The sequence below is a fragment of the Trichoplusia ni genome, unplaced genomic scaffold (genome assembly GCF_003590095.1).
Source record: "Trichoplusia ni isolate ovarian cell line Hi5 unplaced genomic scaffold, tn1 tig00003996, whole genome shotgun sequence".
Classification (NCBI taxonomy): Eukaryota; Metazoa; Arthropoda; class Insecta; order Lepidoptera; family Noctuidae; genus Trichoplusia; species Trichoplusia ni.
The window spans coordinates 1-13,859 of record NW_020800487.1 but is presented as its reverse complement, the minus strand read 5'-3'; the positions used below and the strand labels follow the sequence as shown (position 1 = coordinate 13,859).

The 13,859-nt window shown below is 36.1% G+C and overlaps 1 protein-coding gene and 1 pseudogene across 1 annotated transcript; one reads left to right on the top strand and one right to left on the bottom strand.

The window, feature by feature from the left end:
- Window positions 1–4,608: 4,608 nt before the first annotated feature.
- Window positions 4,609–6,220, top strand: LOC113508158 (annotated as a pseudogene).
- Window positions 6,221–8,112: 1,892 nt separating this feature from the next.
- Window positions 8,113–13,440, bottom strand: LOC113508157 (E3 ubiquitin-protein ligase RNF220-like; the record flags this gene model as incomplete). The annotated part of the gene is given in 8 exon segments (XM_026891118.1): window positions 8,113–8,220; window positions 8,648–8,722; window positions 9,944–10,009; window positions 10,342–10,470; window positions 11,117–11,188; window positions 12,265–12,402; window positions 13,178–13,290; window positions 13,293–13,440. Coding segments are annotated over 8 exon segments (834 nt in total), but the record flags the coding sequence as incomplete, so codon positions are not given.
- Window positions 13,441–13,859: the final 419 nt, after the last annotated feature.

Below are 13,859 nucleotides of genomic sequence, written 5' to 3'. Positions count from 1 at the left end.
TCTAAGTTTTACATACAACTGTCCACCTAATGCTTTAGTAAACATATCTCCAAGATTATCAGAACTACTAACATAGGATAGACTTACACAACCGTCATTAATTTTCTCTATGATAAAATGATATTTTACATCAATATGCTTAAGCCTCTTATTACTGAAATTGTTTTCTGCTATTTTGATTACACTCTGGTTATCCTCATTAATCTTTACTTCCAATTTAAATCCAAAATCTAATAATAAGTTTTTTAACAAGCATGACTCAACTATACCTAAACACAGTGCTACATATTCTGCCTCAGTTGATGACAAAGATACACATAATTGCTTTTTAGTACACCAAGATATTACACAATCAAATACTTTAAATATATATCCTGAAGTAGATTTTCTGTCTTTTGTGTCACCAGCCCAATCAGCATCAACATAACCCTCCAATTTATCATTACCATTACAACCATACACCAATGACAAATCTACTGTACCTTTCACATATCTCAATACACGCTGTAAACATTTTAATAGCAACATACTAAGCACAGTGCTGATATCTACTTAAGAAACCAATCGCTACACACAAAATCAGGCCTTGTAGCATTAGAAGCGTAACAGCAAATTTCCAATTATCTGCCTACATTTCAATTCGATTTCTTTACTTTCAGATTTTTCCCTTCTTAACAATTCAAACTTAAAATTCTGATCAATAGGTATGTTACAAGCTTTGCAATCAGACATCCCATACTTTCTTAATACTTTAACAAATAATCCTTCTGATTTATAACAGTCTTTCCATTTTCTACATCCTGCTCAATGCTAATACCTAAATAGTTACAAGCCATACCTAAATCTTTCATAGCAAAGTTCTTACACAATTTCTCCTTGAACTTTCTGATCTGTATGTCACTATCACTAAAATATAGCAAATCATCTACAAAATTAGCACATAAATGGAATACTCCTTACAACATTTAAAATACAAACATGGATCATTTTTGGATTTTATGAAACCATCACTACACATAAAATCATTAAACTTTCTATTCCAGTACTTAGGACTTTTCTTCAATCCGTATATAGACTTATTTAATTTACCTATTCCTCCATTAGGTAGTTTCATGTACACAGGTTCATCAATGTCACCGTAAAGAAAGGCTCCTGTTACATCCATCTGGTATACTGGAAGTTTCTTTTTTACTGCTACAGCTAACAAAGTACGGAAAGAAGTCAAACTTGCAACGGGGCATAAACTTCTGCACCATCCATATCAGTCTGCTCAAAACCCCTAGCAACTAATCGGGCCTTGTATTGAATTTCTTGGCTTGGATTTTCTTTTATCCTGTACACCCATTTACTGTTTATTACCTTTATTCCCTTTGGCACCATTGCTACTTCACTCCATGTATTATTTTCTTTCAATGTGGTAATTTCTCTGTTCATAGCTTCTATCCAATTTTCTTTGTCTTCACACTCCATGGCTTCCTTAAGGGTACTAGGTTCATTATGCATGCTTATAAAACCAACCTCATAATCATCAAACCAATTGGGTGCTTTTCTAGAGCGTGTTCTTCTACTATCATTTACTTCTTGAATTTCTTCATCCTCTATAATTTCCTCTTCTAGAAATTCCACTTCTTGCATGATATTGTCACTTCCTCACAATCCTCAAATTCTTCATTTTCTTCAGTGTTCGACACAGACTGGTATTCTTCATTGTTCAAGTTTTCTTCTATATCTAAATATATACACTCTTCTTCCTGCTCTGCTTTTTCAGGTTTATCATGTTTCTTCACAAATGTAACATCTCTCACTACTTCCACTGCATTTTTCCTTGGAAAATAGATCCTAAACCCTTTTGTGTACTCTCCGTAACCTACAAAAATACCTTTTTCTCCTTTTGCATCAAATTTCCTCCTTTTTTCTTTTGGTATGTGCACAAAGACTTCACTGCCAAATGTATGTAAACCATTTACATCAAACTTATTCCCTGACCATGACTCGTATGGTGTTTTTCCTTCTTCTTTGCTATGGTAAGTTCTATTTAGAGTGTACACAACTGTGTTAATCGCTTCAGCCCAGAATACTTTGTCCATTCTTTTTGCATGCAACAAAGTTCTTGCTCCTTCAACTAGAGTCCTCATATCTCTTTCAGCTTTCCCATTTTGCTCTGGACAATAAGGTACTGTTGTCTCATGTGTCACTCCATGCTCTGCCAATAAGGTTTTCATTTCTGCATTTACAAATTCTGTCCCATTATCACTGCGAAGTGTACAAACTGGATTATTTAATGTTTTTGCCCTCATAATAAATTCTTTAATCTTTTCAACAGTTTCCGACTTGTAAGTTAAGAAATAAATTGTCCTATAGTTTGAGAAATCATCCTTTAATAAAAGAAAGTACCTTGACCCTCCTATTGACTTTTCTTCTATTGGCCCACACAAATCAGCATGCACCAACTCACCTGTCTTACTTGTAGATCTTCTACTACTATCAAATGGTAATCTATGCTGTTTGCCTTGTACACAAGCTGTACATGTGTCAATTGGTGACTCACTAAAATCAATATTATTTTTCTTTAAAATTCGTTTCACTTCCTTATAATTTTGATGTACTAACCTCTCATGCCATTCACTTAACTCAAGTTTAGCTACATTAGCCGCCAAAGATTCTGACTTAAAGTCCATTACATACAGCTTCGAACATGATTCCTTATTAGCAATAGCACACACTCTATTATCCTTGGAAAATACACACTGATCATTAGTCATACTCACTTGAAAACCATTGCATACCACACTACCTACAGAAAATAAATTAATCTTTAATTTAGGAACATGCAAAACATTGTTTATCGAGCAACTGACATATTCTTCACCATCAAATGCCATTAATTTTATTTTGCCTATACCTAGAGCATTTAGGTGTCGTCCATCACCTATCATCACAACCTTAGGAGTGGATAACCTTTCATATTCACAAAATAATTCCTTCTGATATGTCATATGGTGACTGGCACCGCTGTCTACCAACCATTTTTCATCTATTAAACGATCACTTGCGCTAACTGGCACTTTAGACACAAAAGCATTTTCAGTTTTCTTATTATTTTTAGTAGCTTTACATTTGTCCTTAAAATGACCTGGCTTTTGACAGTTAAAACACACATCTTTAAGCTTACAATCTTTCTTCAAATGACCTGACTTGTTACATAAAAAACATTTATAATTACCTTTGTTTTTACCTTTTTGACCTTTAGAAAACAATGCTACACTTTCGTCTACCTTACTGCTACTCTTATTATTTAGACGTTCCTCTTCAACCAAGAGCCGTGCCGTTAAATTATCAACAGTCTGTTTTTCTTCTGCACATGATTCCCACGCACTAACAAAGTGAGAATACTTCGGTGGAAGTGACATGATGATTTTCGACATAGCCATCCTGTCGGTTACCGCTTCTCCCAGTCGCCTCAAGATCTGCTGCTGTTCCTGCACCTTGGAAATAAAGTCCGCGACACTCATGTCATTTTCAAATTTTAGGGCAAAGAATCGCTGCTGTTGCAGCATCAGTGACGTTTCTCCACTTTTTTCATATATACTGTGCAGCCGGTTCCATACTTCATGCGCTGTTTGACAAGTAATTACTTGATGTAGAACTGGTTCCGCCAATCTTGTCACAATTGCACTCATCGCCTTCAAATCCTTGTCTGCCGACGCCTGCTCGGGCTCCGCTGACGCCTGACCGGGCTTCGCCGACACTTCATCTGGTTTTGTCGCTGCCGCTGCACTGCCATTACTGGGTTTGAGATTCGGATTCGTTACAACCTGGTATAATCCTTGTTCTCTCAAAATCACCGCCATCTGGAATCTCCAGACGCTCCAGTTCTTTGCTCCCTCCAGTCGTATTACGCCGAGCTTTTCCATCTTGATATTTCGTCTCGCAATAACAAAGCAAACCGAGTGACGCCAAAAAATGCCGGCCGCCACCGCGTTCCTTCTTGCTTGTCGACACCCGACCAAGCTCCTTCCAGACGATTAATCCAAAGCCAATCTTCACCTAAATACGTTTACGGGCCTGGGCCCATAACCTGTTAGGACTTTTGGAATAAAATGCAGATGCAGAGTTAACACACAATGGATTTTTATTTAGATGAAGTTTTACAAACGCCCGACGTCCACCATGACCGATTGCAGAGAGAGAGTTGCCAGTGTAACAAAACAAAAAAACATCTATATATCAAACATAAGTGTTGCCTCACATAATAGGTTGCTACAGCATATTTAACAGTAAGTAATATAGAACACCTATGCTCGATCTTTTAATAGGTTCATAGGTTAAGGTCCGGACACGCGTCTGAAAAGGCAACGAAATTTAATATGATGGGATGAGAGTGACCTAAAATACTATATACCGTAAAACGGGGTGAATAGAGGGTTTTTTGGGGTGGATAGAAACAGAGTTTTTATTAAAATTTGGACGTTTAACTAGACAAAACATAAAGATTATACGCAAACTCACAAGTATTTCATAAAGTAAGTGTGTCTAAGCATTTTAATGTAAGAAAATATTCATGTAACCCCCTAAAAAACACTATTCTCTATTCACCCCTTGAAACTCTATTCACCCCGTTTTACCGTACTACATCTTCTTTTTTTCCAGGAATCTCTAGGGGACTGTCTTGAAGAATTGTGGATATCTTACAATTTGATTGAGAAATTAAAAGGGATACACGTCTTGAGAAGTTTGAAGGTTTTATACATGAGTAACAATTTGGTTAAGGAATGGAGTGAGTTTAATAAGTTGCAGGTAGATGTTAATTATGGTATTCTTTTTGGAAAACAAGGCCAATCAAAAGTATTTATTTAGTTTTTGTCAGATAATCATGTTACTATATGCCGAAGTTGTCTATTTAGGTCTTACGAATTTAGAACGCAGCTATAGTTTGACGCCTGTGTGCGTGATAATTATGGCGCCAAACAGAAATGATAGAAAATGGCGCGAATTACGAAATTGAAATGTTTGTCACAAACACTTCAATTTATATAATTTCCACAAACAGTTTGTGGAAATTATATTGATTTTTCCGATTAAAATGGAAGGGAACTTTATTTATTGTTAATATCGATTGTTAACATGACGTCATTAACAAAAACCTATCAAAGACTTTACATTTAAGGTCATCTTAGGGAAGTTCTTAAAAAAAAATACTTGTTTTTCTTTTCAACAACCTTTATTGAACAAAAAGGATCTTAATTCATACCTTTACTTTCTCTGAAACCGTTCATCTCAGGAGCTACCGCACCTCGAAGACCTGCTTTTCGTTGGCAATCCGCTTTACGACGGCTGTGAGTTGGATGCTTGGCGTTCAGAAGCGGCTAGACGACTTCCTAACCTCAAAAAGTTGGATGGAGAAACTGTGTTACGCGAAGATGAACCGCCTTTGACTGTCGCTGATATGCAAGTAAGTAGAAATAAAGACCAAAACACTAATTTTTCTATATTTTTAATTTTCCTTCCATGTTATTAAGATTTATAACTTTTATATTAATTGCAATAATTTATTTCTAAAAAAGGTTTATTATTAAAGTTAATGTCTTAATGAAAGTCCCACTGGGCACGTGCCTCTTCCCTTTGTAGGGGTTCTATGTATATTCTACCCATATGTGTATGTTAAGACATACACATACATAGTAGCTATGGACAAAAAGAGGCTTAGTAAGGTACAATCCCTACTAATATTATAAATGCGAAAGTAACTCTGTCTGAATTGATTTTAATGATATTTGGTACAGAGGTAGAGTTGACCTTGAGAAAGAACATAGGATAGTATTTATTCCGGATTTTTTTAAGAGTTCTCTTGGAAATGCGATATAACCGACCTCGACGCGGGCCGAAGTCGCGGGCGGAAAGCTAGTTTTATTATAATTATGTAAATTTTCGGGGTCGGCCATTTTTTCATTAGTGAATCCGTCTCGCGCGTTTGACCGATTATTATATTTTGTACATTTAGCTAATACCTTATCTCTTTATTACAGCCCGATGGTGGTGACGGTGTGGAAACTTTAGTCAGCGCGGAGACCAACGATTGAAAAGCCTATAAACATATCAAAAATCTTGTCTATCCAAGAAAAAACAATCACGAAAAAAGGATGCACAGATCAAAATTAAAACTATTTCGCTCTATTGAAATTCTCTCACAGATAATCTTAATAAATCTATTTATTCTCTATACCTATGTATAATTTACAAAGATTACAGTAAAAAATATCCTTGGTCCCTTATTTTGCGAATATTGTTCCACTATTTCGTGTTGCCTATCAAAAATAATTATATCGTTACTAATAAAAAATGTTCACACAAAGTTTTTATTTTAAGAAGGTGGTTTTGATGTGGTGGTGATTTTTTGATTTGGTGGTTTCCAGGTCATGTTTTATAAGTTATAGTACTGACTTTAGTTGCGCGGTTCCAAAATGTCATTCTTATGGAAAAGAACCGGCAAAAAAATCCTTGTACTATGCCTACTTAATACATCCCACTGCTGGGCACAGGCCTCTTCCCGTATAAGGTTTACACACAATAAAACTCCAAAAATCATAGAAAAAAATAATAATTTTATTTACATAGTAATTGTGCATATATTCTAATATTCATTATACACTATTATTGTACATCTTCATAGAAGGCAATTACCAAATTAACCTAAACCAGGATTCGAACCCGCGAAGTCACTTTTACTAATTACTGACAATAATGTTATTGTTATATACCAACAACTAAATCATAATACATTTTAATGAATGTTTTTGAGCAATATATTGCTAACATAAATAATTTGAACATCGCTTAGACCAGGCAAGAAATATCGAACGAATTGAGATACATGGCTGGCAATGATATATCATTTTTGGGGTCCCGTACATACATGGTAAAAAACGGAACCCTATAAGGCTCCGCTGCCTGTCTACCCGTCTGAGACTAGTCCGTATCCATAGATAGTAAGACTATTGACAATTTCTCGAATTTGAAATACATTATTAACAAATAATAAAGAAAAAAATCTGATTTTGGCAACAAGTACGGTTATAAATTTTCTTTATCAGTATTCACGCGTTGTCCTTTCCTATAAACTTAATTACAAACATACGTTCTTCATAAGTGTAATAAATAATAATAATAGTTGCTTTTCCGCTCAATTTCTAACACACAATATCATCTTCATCTAACATTGTGATGTAAACTTTTACATAACATACAGATATCTATAGTAAGGCCAACGAGACGAGATAAAGAATGTAAACAAATTTTCAGGGGTTCATAACATTTTTATTTGAATAAACTATTATGAAGTTCGAATTTTGGCAAAAATGAAGGAATGAACTTGTTCACAACATGGCGGACCCAATGTTGACAACTGCCGTACTGACTGCTTTCTTGTACCACGAAACACATAACGACAGCTGGCATCGACCAACTCACGCCATATATGCGCGTACGAGTGATAAGGACAGGGATGACAATCCCTCGCTATCGCAATGTAACTCAGTAACGGTCCGCTGTTTACGTTTTTTGTCTCGTCTCGTTGGCCTCACTATAGAAAGTTCAACTCATCTGTGCTCGTGGCGCTATGTGTGCGTGCGATTGACAGCGGACAGTTTATTATGGAAGCTTTAATGTGTGTGACAGTGACACACAAATGAAAGCTGTGTTAGTACACAACATCACTGTATATGATAAAAGTAACCCACACATGTTTTCGCAAGCAAAGATGAGTCGAATAGTGTACCTATTTGACAAAAAATCTGTTTAAATCCGCCAGACAGATTACCAAAGAATTTTGGATAAGTATTTTATTTTACTGCCTCGTAAACAAAAAAATAAGGGAATACAGTGATTTAAAATCTCGTGTGACGTCACTTACCAGTATATTACTAGCAAGTGATGTTTTTAGCCCCAACTACCATACTTTTTAAAGATGTAATAAAAATAAAAAACCCGTACTCAATATTTTTTAGATATTTCTCTGACGGACTAAACAGATGTTTATTATTAGATTTAGTCAAATACCTACATTTGATTGTCAATAATACGTGTTTGCTTGTATAAATATAATCAGTCCCAATTAATGTTTGTATGTGTTCACATGTAAATTCTTCTTAAATGTTCGGCAGTGGTGATGGCGTTGCATTGGGGACATATTTTCTTAGCTCTTAAAGATTGGAGCCAGCATCCCTGGGAAATAAATAAACAATATGATATAATTTCATATAAAAAAGATTTTTATTCTTGAATAGAAAAGGTTAATAGTGATAAAATAAAATTAAAAAGATTAAAATATCTAAAAACCCACGTTTTAAATGTCACTCAATAAAATTTTATCAAAATCGGTCCAGTCGTTTTTATAGTAATTTGTAAATTGCATTATCGGGGTTTGAAGGTACGCTGAAAATTTCAGCTTATCGACAAGTGCCTCAAAATTGGAGTTGCAAAAATCCAACCGGAAGGACAAACACAAGAAAATTGTGTATCAAAACGTGGGAGAACCTGAAATGCCGCTTTTTTAATGATTGTCAAATACGTATTATCCTTCTAACATCTCATTTTAGATTATGAATACTAGTCAGTCAATAGTTTTTAATATTTGGATTGAAACCCTCACCTCGCAATACACATGCCAACATTGTATGGACACGGCTGGCAGGGAGTATGACTCCAAACATATCAGACATTTTACCTGAAACAACATTCAAGTCATTACAAACATGCCTCCACAATCCACTTCGAACGTAATATATATAAGAAAGTTATGTAAGAAAACGTCTATATGGATTATCATACTCGAAACTAAATAATACAAAATGCATTCGACTTATTACGATATTAAATCGATTCTTTTATAATATTCCGGTGTCCTGGGCCCCGATTCTGCTATTCACAATGGCCGATGAATGAATGGCAATTGGATTAAATTTGAAACTATTCGTATATCTAAAGCATTTTGACAAAAAAATATATTGAAAATTCATTGTATTGACGGTGAGTGTTCCACCCCGAGCTGAATTTCCAATAGGGATGATGACAATTTTTTTTGCAGTGTCGCGTCTTGTAGTTTTTTTTTTTGTAAAATAATGGATACGTATTTTTTAATTTGTCCCGCAAACATAAATTGACCAAATTACACTGAATGAAACTTACGCGCGACGTCACGATTGAGTATAAATTTTACTCTATCGTTACGTCACAAGCCCCCTCTCCTAAACTTTAAAACAGTTAATCTTTGTCAATTCTAGTTTTTCTGAAATAGGAAAAAATAAGTGTCTCCTAATTTTCAATTATCTAACTGAGGGACTAATGAGATTTTTTCTTTTTAAACCCAGTCATCATCCCTATTGTGTTGGAAAAATGCTTAATAGTGTCAATTTAAGCCAATTTCAATTCATTCCATCGGCTATTGTAAATAGCAGAATTGAGGTCCTGGAAAGCAGATCAAAGTAATGTATGTCGCTCCTTTTCTATACGAAGTCCATCTAAAGGTTGTCTGTAGAAGATCGCTCTTAGCGATAAGACCGCCCATTGTGGCACCATGCAACTATTTTTCTTTTTCAATTGGTCAATATTTTTTTTTTATCCTGTAATTATTTGGTGTGCAATAAAGAATATTCTATTCTTTTTTATAAATCAGCTGTAAATCTTAGATATTGGTTGAAAACCAGAGTAACTTCGGACAGGGTCGGCGAAACTGGGTGCTGTCCAATATAACCTGACCTTCAAAAAGTGTTAATTAGTAGCCTAATTTAATTAGAATAGATGACTTTTGATTTTGATTTTAATAACATAACATTCACATTATATTTCACAGACAGTTTATTTGTTGTGATCTCTTTGAATTGAATAAAGTTATTTTTCAACTGGCAATACTCACAACTATTTATTATTATTATAACATAATAATTACCTCTCCGGCTCCATTGTTTCTTCTTTCTAATTCTCTAATTTTTTCTTTTAAGGCATGTATCCGCGTCTGGAATAAAAATATTTTATATTAAAAAATTGATAATCACGGGCTGGCTCCATGCGGCCCAGAACAGAGAATCGTGGAAGAATTTGGGGAGGCCTTTGACCAGCAGTGGGACAAAGTAGGCTAGAGAGAAAAGAAAATTGATAAGTTTGACGTGTCTTATATAAAATGGGGATAAAAACCATCCTATGTCTTAATCCCGATTATAAACTATCCGTGAAGCAAATTTCGTCTAAATCCGTTCAGTCGTTTCTCGTGAAAGATGAACAAACATCCATACATACAAACTTTCGCGTTTATAATACTAGTAACATTATAATCATAGTAATACTCACAGCGGCACTAGCTTCAACTAAGCCGTTGTATTTAATACCGTTATCTAATTTCTCACTCTTGTCATCGCTGGCTGTGTCTTGTGTGTCTGCTTGACTGTCTGTTTGTGTGTCTGTTGGTGTCACTTCGGCCTGGAATAAGAGAGGAAGGTCATGAAAATAAATTCATTATTGTTTTAAGCTTTTTTAGATTAAATACTTTATCAAAATTACATAAATAAAGTAGTATTTTCAAATTTTGATTTAAAGATGATATAAGAGCTAACGCATCATTGAGAAATAGGGAGCTAGCTTCATCAGTAGCAAGATATTCCTTTATCACTTTCAAAGTTGATGTAGATTAAATAATTTTCAGAAAAACAGCGCTTTTGTGTGTCTTATTGTAAATAAAAACCACATAAACAAACCTTATAGATTGTAGCTTCTTTTTTCATCTGCAATCCGCATTACTTATAATACTTTTCTTTTAATTAATTTACGAACAAGAGCTTTCTCTCTCCTAAAACTACTTATTTGCTGTGCACGACAGGGACCATGTTATGATCTATTTTTAAGTCACATAACAATACATGTGGAATGCAACAAAAGTATTGAGTTTCTTTTTTAAACGAATCCCGCATTAAGGAATTTAATCCTTGTGTCTTGGGTTTCACAAACATTCAAGCCACATGCACATAGACCCCAGACTCAGAATAAGCATTCGTGGACCGCACAAACGTTTGTCCTACGCGGGGATTTATTTAGGTATTAAGAAGATATCCTTGTAATAAGTACTCACATCCGGTGCTATCCTGGACGGGGAATACTGGGGAGGTCCGTACAGCTCCGTATCTTCATCACCGTCGACAACCTGCAAGCAAGACAAAACGAGGGTAGAAGCAAGATAGTAAGAATAATGGCGCAGGAATCAACGAGCTGGACCGCGTTCGGGATAGCTGACTAACTGGCATTAACTTGGATTCAATAACAGGTGTCCCAAAAAACGTTTTTTGCCACAAAGTTTAGTTCTAAAGAACAAAATAAAAAGATTGAAAAATAGATGTTTTTAGATTCTCAGGACTACGCAATATGCACACAAAATTTCGTGAAAATCGGTCAAGCTGTTTCATAGGTGTTCAATTTTGTACACCATGATATATTATGAGAATTTTATATATTAGAGACATTAAATCAATCTAGATGTAATAGATTTTTGCTACTTATGTATTATTTAGAATTACTTTTATTTTTTTCATGGAAATAAACAGATCCTTTTTTAATAGCATTGTTTGTTTAAATGCACTAATCCCAGAAAATACTGGATAGATTTGAACAATTGCTTCAGTGTTAAATAGCTCAATCAATGTGTGATTTAACATTTAATTTACGCTATGACTAGTAGGAGCAGAGAAATAATTAAATATGATACTCAAAATTTAATCTTTACATTCACATTAAGTAATTAAAGTCATCATCATCATGGAGGAGCTCGTTATGACAAAGATGGTCACCCATCTACGGACCAACCGCGTTAAGCATAGCTTAACCTGTGATCGAATCACTTTATGCGGTTATAGCTTAGCCAGGAGTTCCTCCTCATTAAGTAATTAAAGTAATTTTACATTATGTTTATATTTAACTAGCTGTTGCCCGCGACTTCGTCCGCGTGGTTAGAAGATATGAGTTATGTATGATTTATACCTGCCCTGCTTTTCCACATTTCCCATTGTATCTTCGCTCCTATTAGTCGCAGCGTGATAGTATATATCCTAAAACCTTCCTCGATGAATGGTCTATTCAATACAAAAAGAATTTTTCAATTTGGACCAGTAGTTCCTGAGATTAGCGCGTTCAAACAAACAAACAAACTCTTCAGCTTTATATATTAGTATAGATTCATATGAAGTATTCTCTGAGACATAAAGCATGACTAGCAGAGTCCCGTACCAGCGCCTGGTCGTGCGAGGCCCGGCGGACACACGTGGCGGCGCGCGCGGCGGCGTCCTGCAGCGCGGAGGCGCGCACTCGCCACTCGCCGCACCACTGGTACTCCGCGCCGAACGTGCCGCCGGACGGCTCGTCGTTCTGGGGCGGGGAGGACGAGATTTACATATATGAATTTGGGTAGTCGTAGAAGGTACAGGGCTTCACATTAACGTATACAGGGTTATTATGAGTACATCATCGTCGTCCTAGCCTAGTCTAACCGGTTACAGCTAAGTACCAGTGCTTTTTACCAAGAAGCGACAACCTATCTGACCTTCTCAACCCAGTTACCTGGGCAACACGATACCCCTTAGTCAGACTGGTTGTCAGACTTTCTACTACGCTTCTGACTATCTGTAACGACTGTCAAAGATGTATGAATTTGTGTGTATTTATATTTAAACTTTCGCGTTGCATAATTATATTAAAAGAATACGGGGATTAACGCGATTTTTTATTTCACGAACAAACTCGGCTCAGCCTGCTGGTAATCTGGTCGAAACGACGAAGTAATCCAGGTAAAATTCGCGTTAATCTTAGTATTCTTTTATGTTAATATAAATTTCAGTGGTCATAGGATAGTCCTGTATACTCTAATTTTGAAGCTGAGCTTTATTAAATTGGGTATTTGTAACGAAAAAAATCAGTTTAAAAGATATAAAGCATATATATAAGTCTGGTAGTTGGGACTAAAAACATCACTTGCTAGTAAAAAGGGTACTGGTAAGTGACGTCACACGAGATTTTAATCACTGTATCCCCTTCATTTTGTTCACGAGATAAAATAAAAAATACGTGTCCAATATTCTCTACATTTATGACCGACCAAACAGTTTTTTTTGTCAAATACCCTCCTTTACTGCCATCTACACACCTCGACATCAATACTGCCATCCTCGGAGCTGGTATCAGGTACGTCTTCATCTATCTCGGCCCCGGTCCGCTTGAGACAGCGTATGGCGTGCCGCTGTAGCCTGGAGACAGGAGGCTGCTGTTGCAGACGGGACACTCGCCGTGCTGCGGGGGAGGGGTGCCGCGGCGGCGGGCACGGAGCCGGCGGAGGCGGTTGGAGTGGACCCGCTGGGGATAGACATAATAGATAGGTGAAAAGGAGTAAATTAGTAGTCTACCTTGATACTACATTTAGTGCCTGTTTCCATAATCACTCATTAGCCTCTGGCAGATCATCATCGGCCTTGCTTTTTGCCAACTATGTTGGGGTCGGCTTCCAGTCTAACCGGTTGCAGCTGAGTACCAGTGTTTTACAAGGAGCGACTGCCTATCTGACCTCCTCAACAGAATACCCCTTGGTTAGACTGGTTGGCAGATAAATTGAAGAATTTTACATTCTTTGTTTAAGAAAACCTATCAAGTTATTTAACAGGAGCTTATGTGGCGGTGGTGGAACAGGCCCTTAATAATATTATGTAATATACTAAGCAAAGCTTGTATTATGAGTACTGGACAACTGCTATGTTTTTTGCTTCGAATAGCATTCTGCTTCGTTTCTAAATACATATATATAATTTACATAAACAATTGTGCTTGTCACAAAA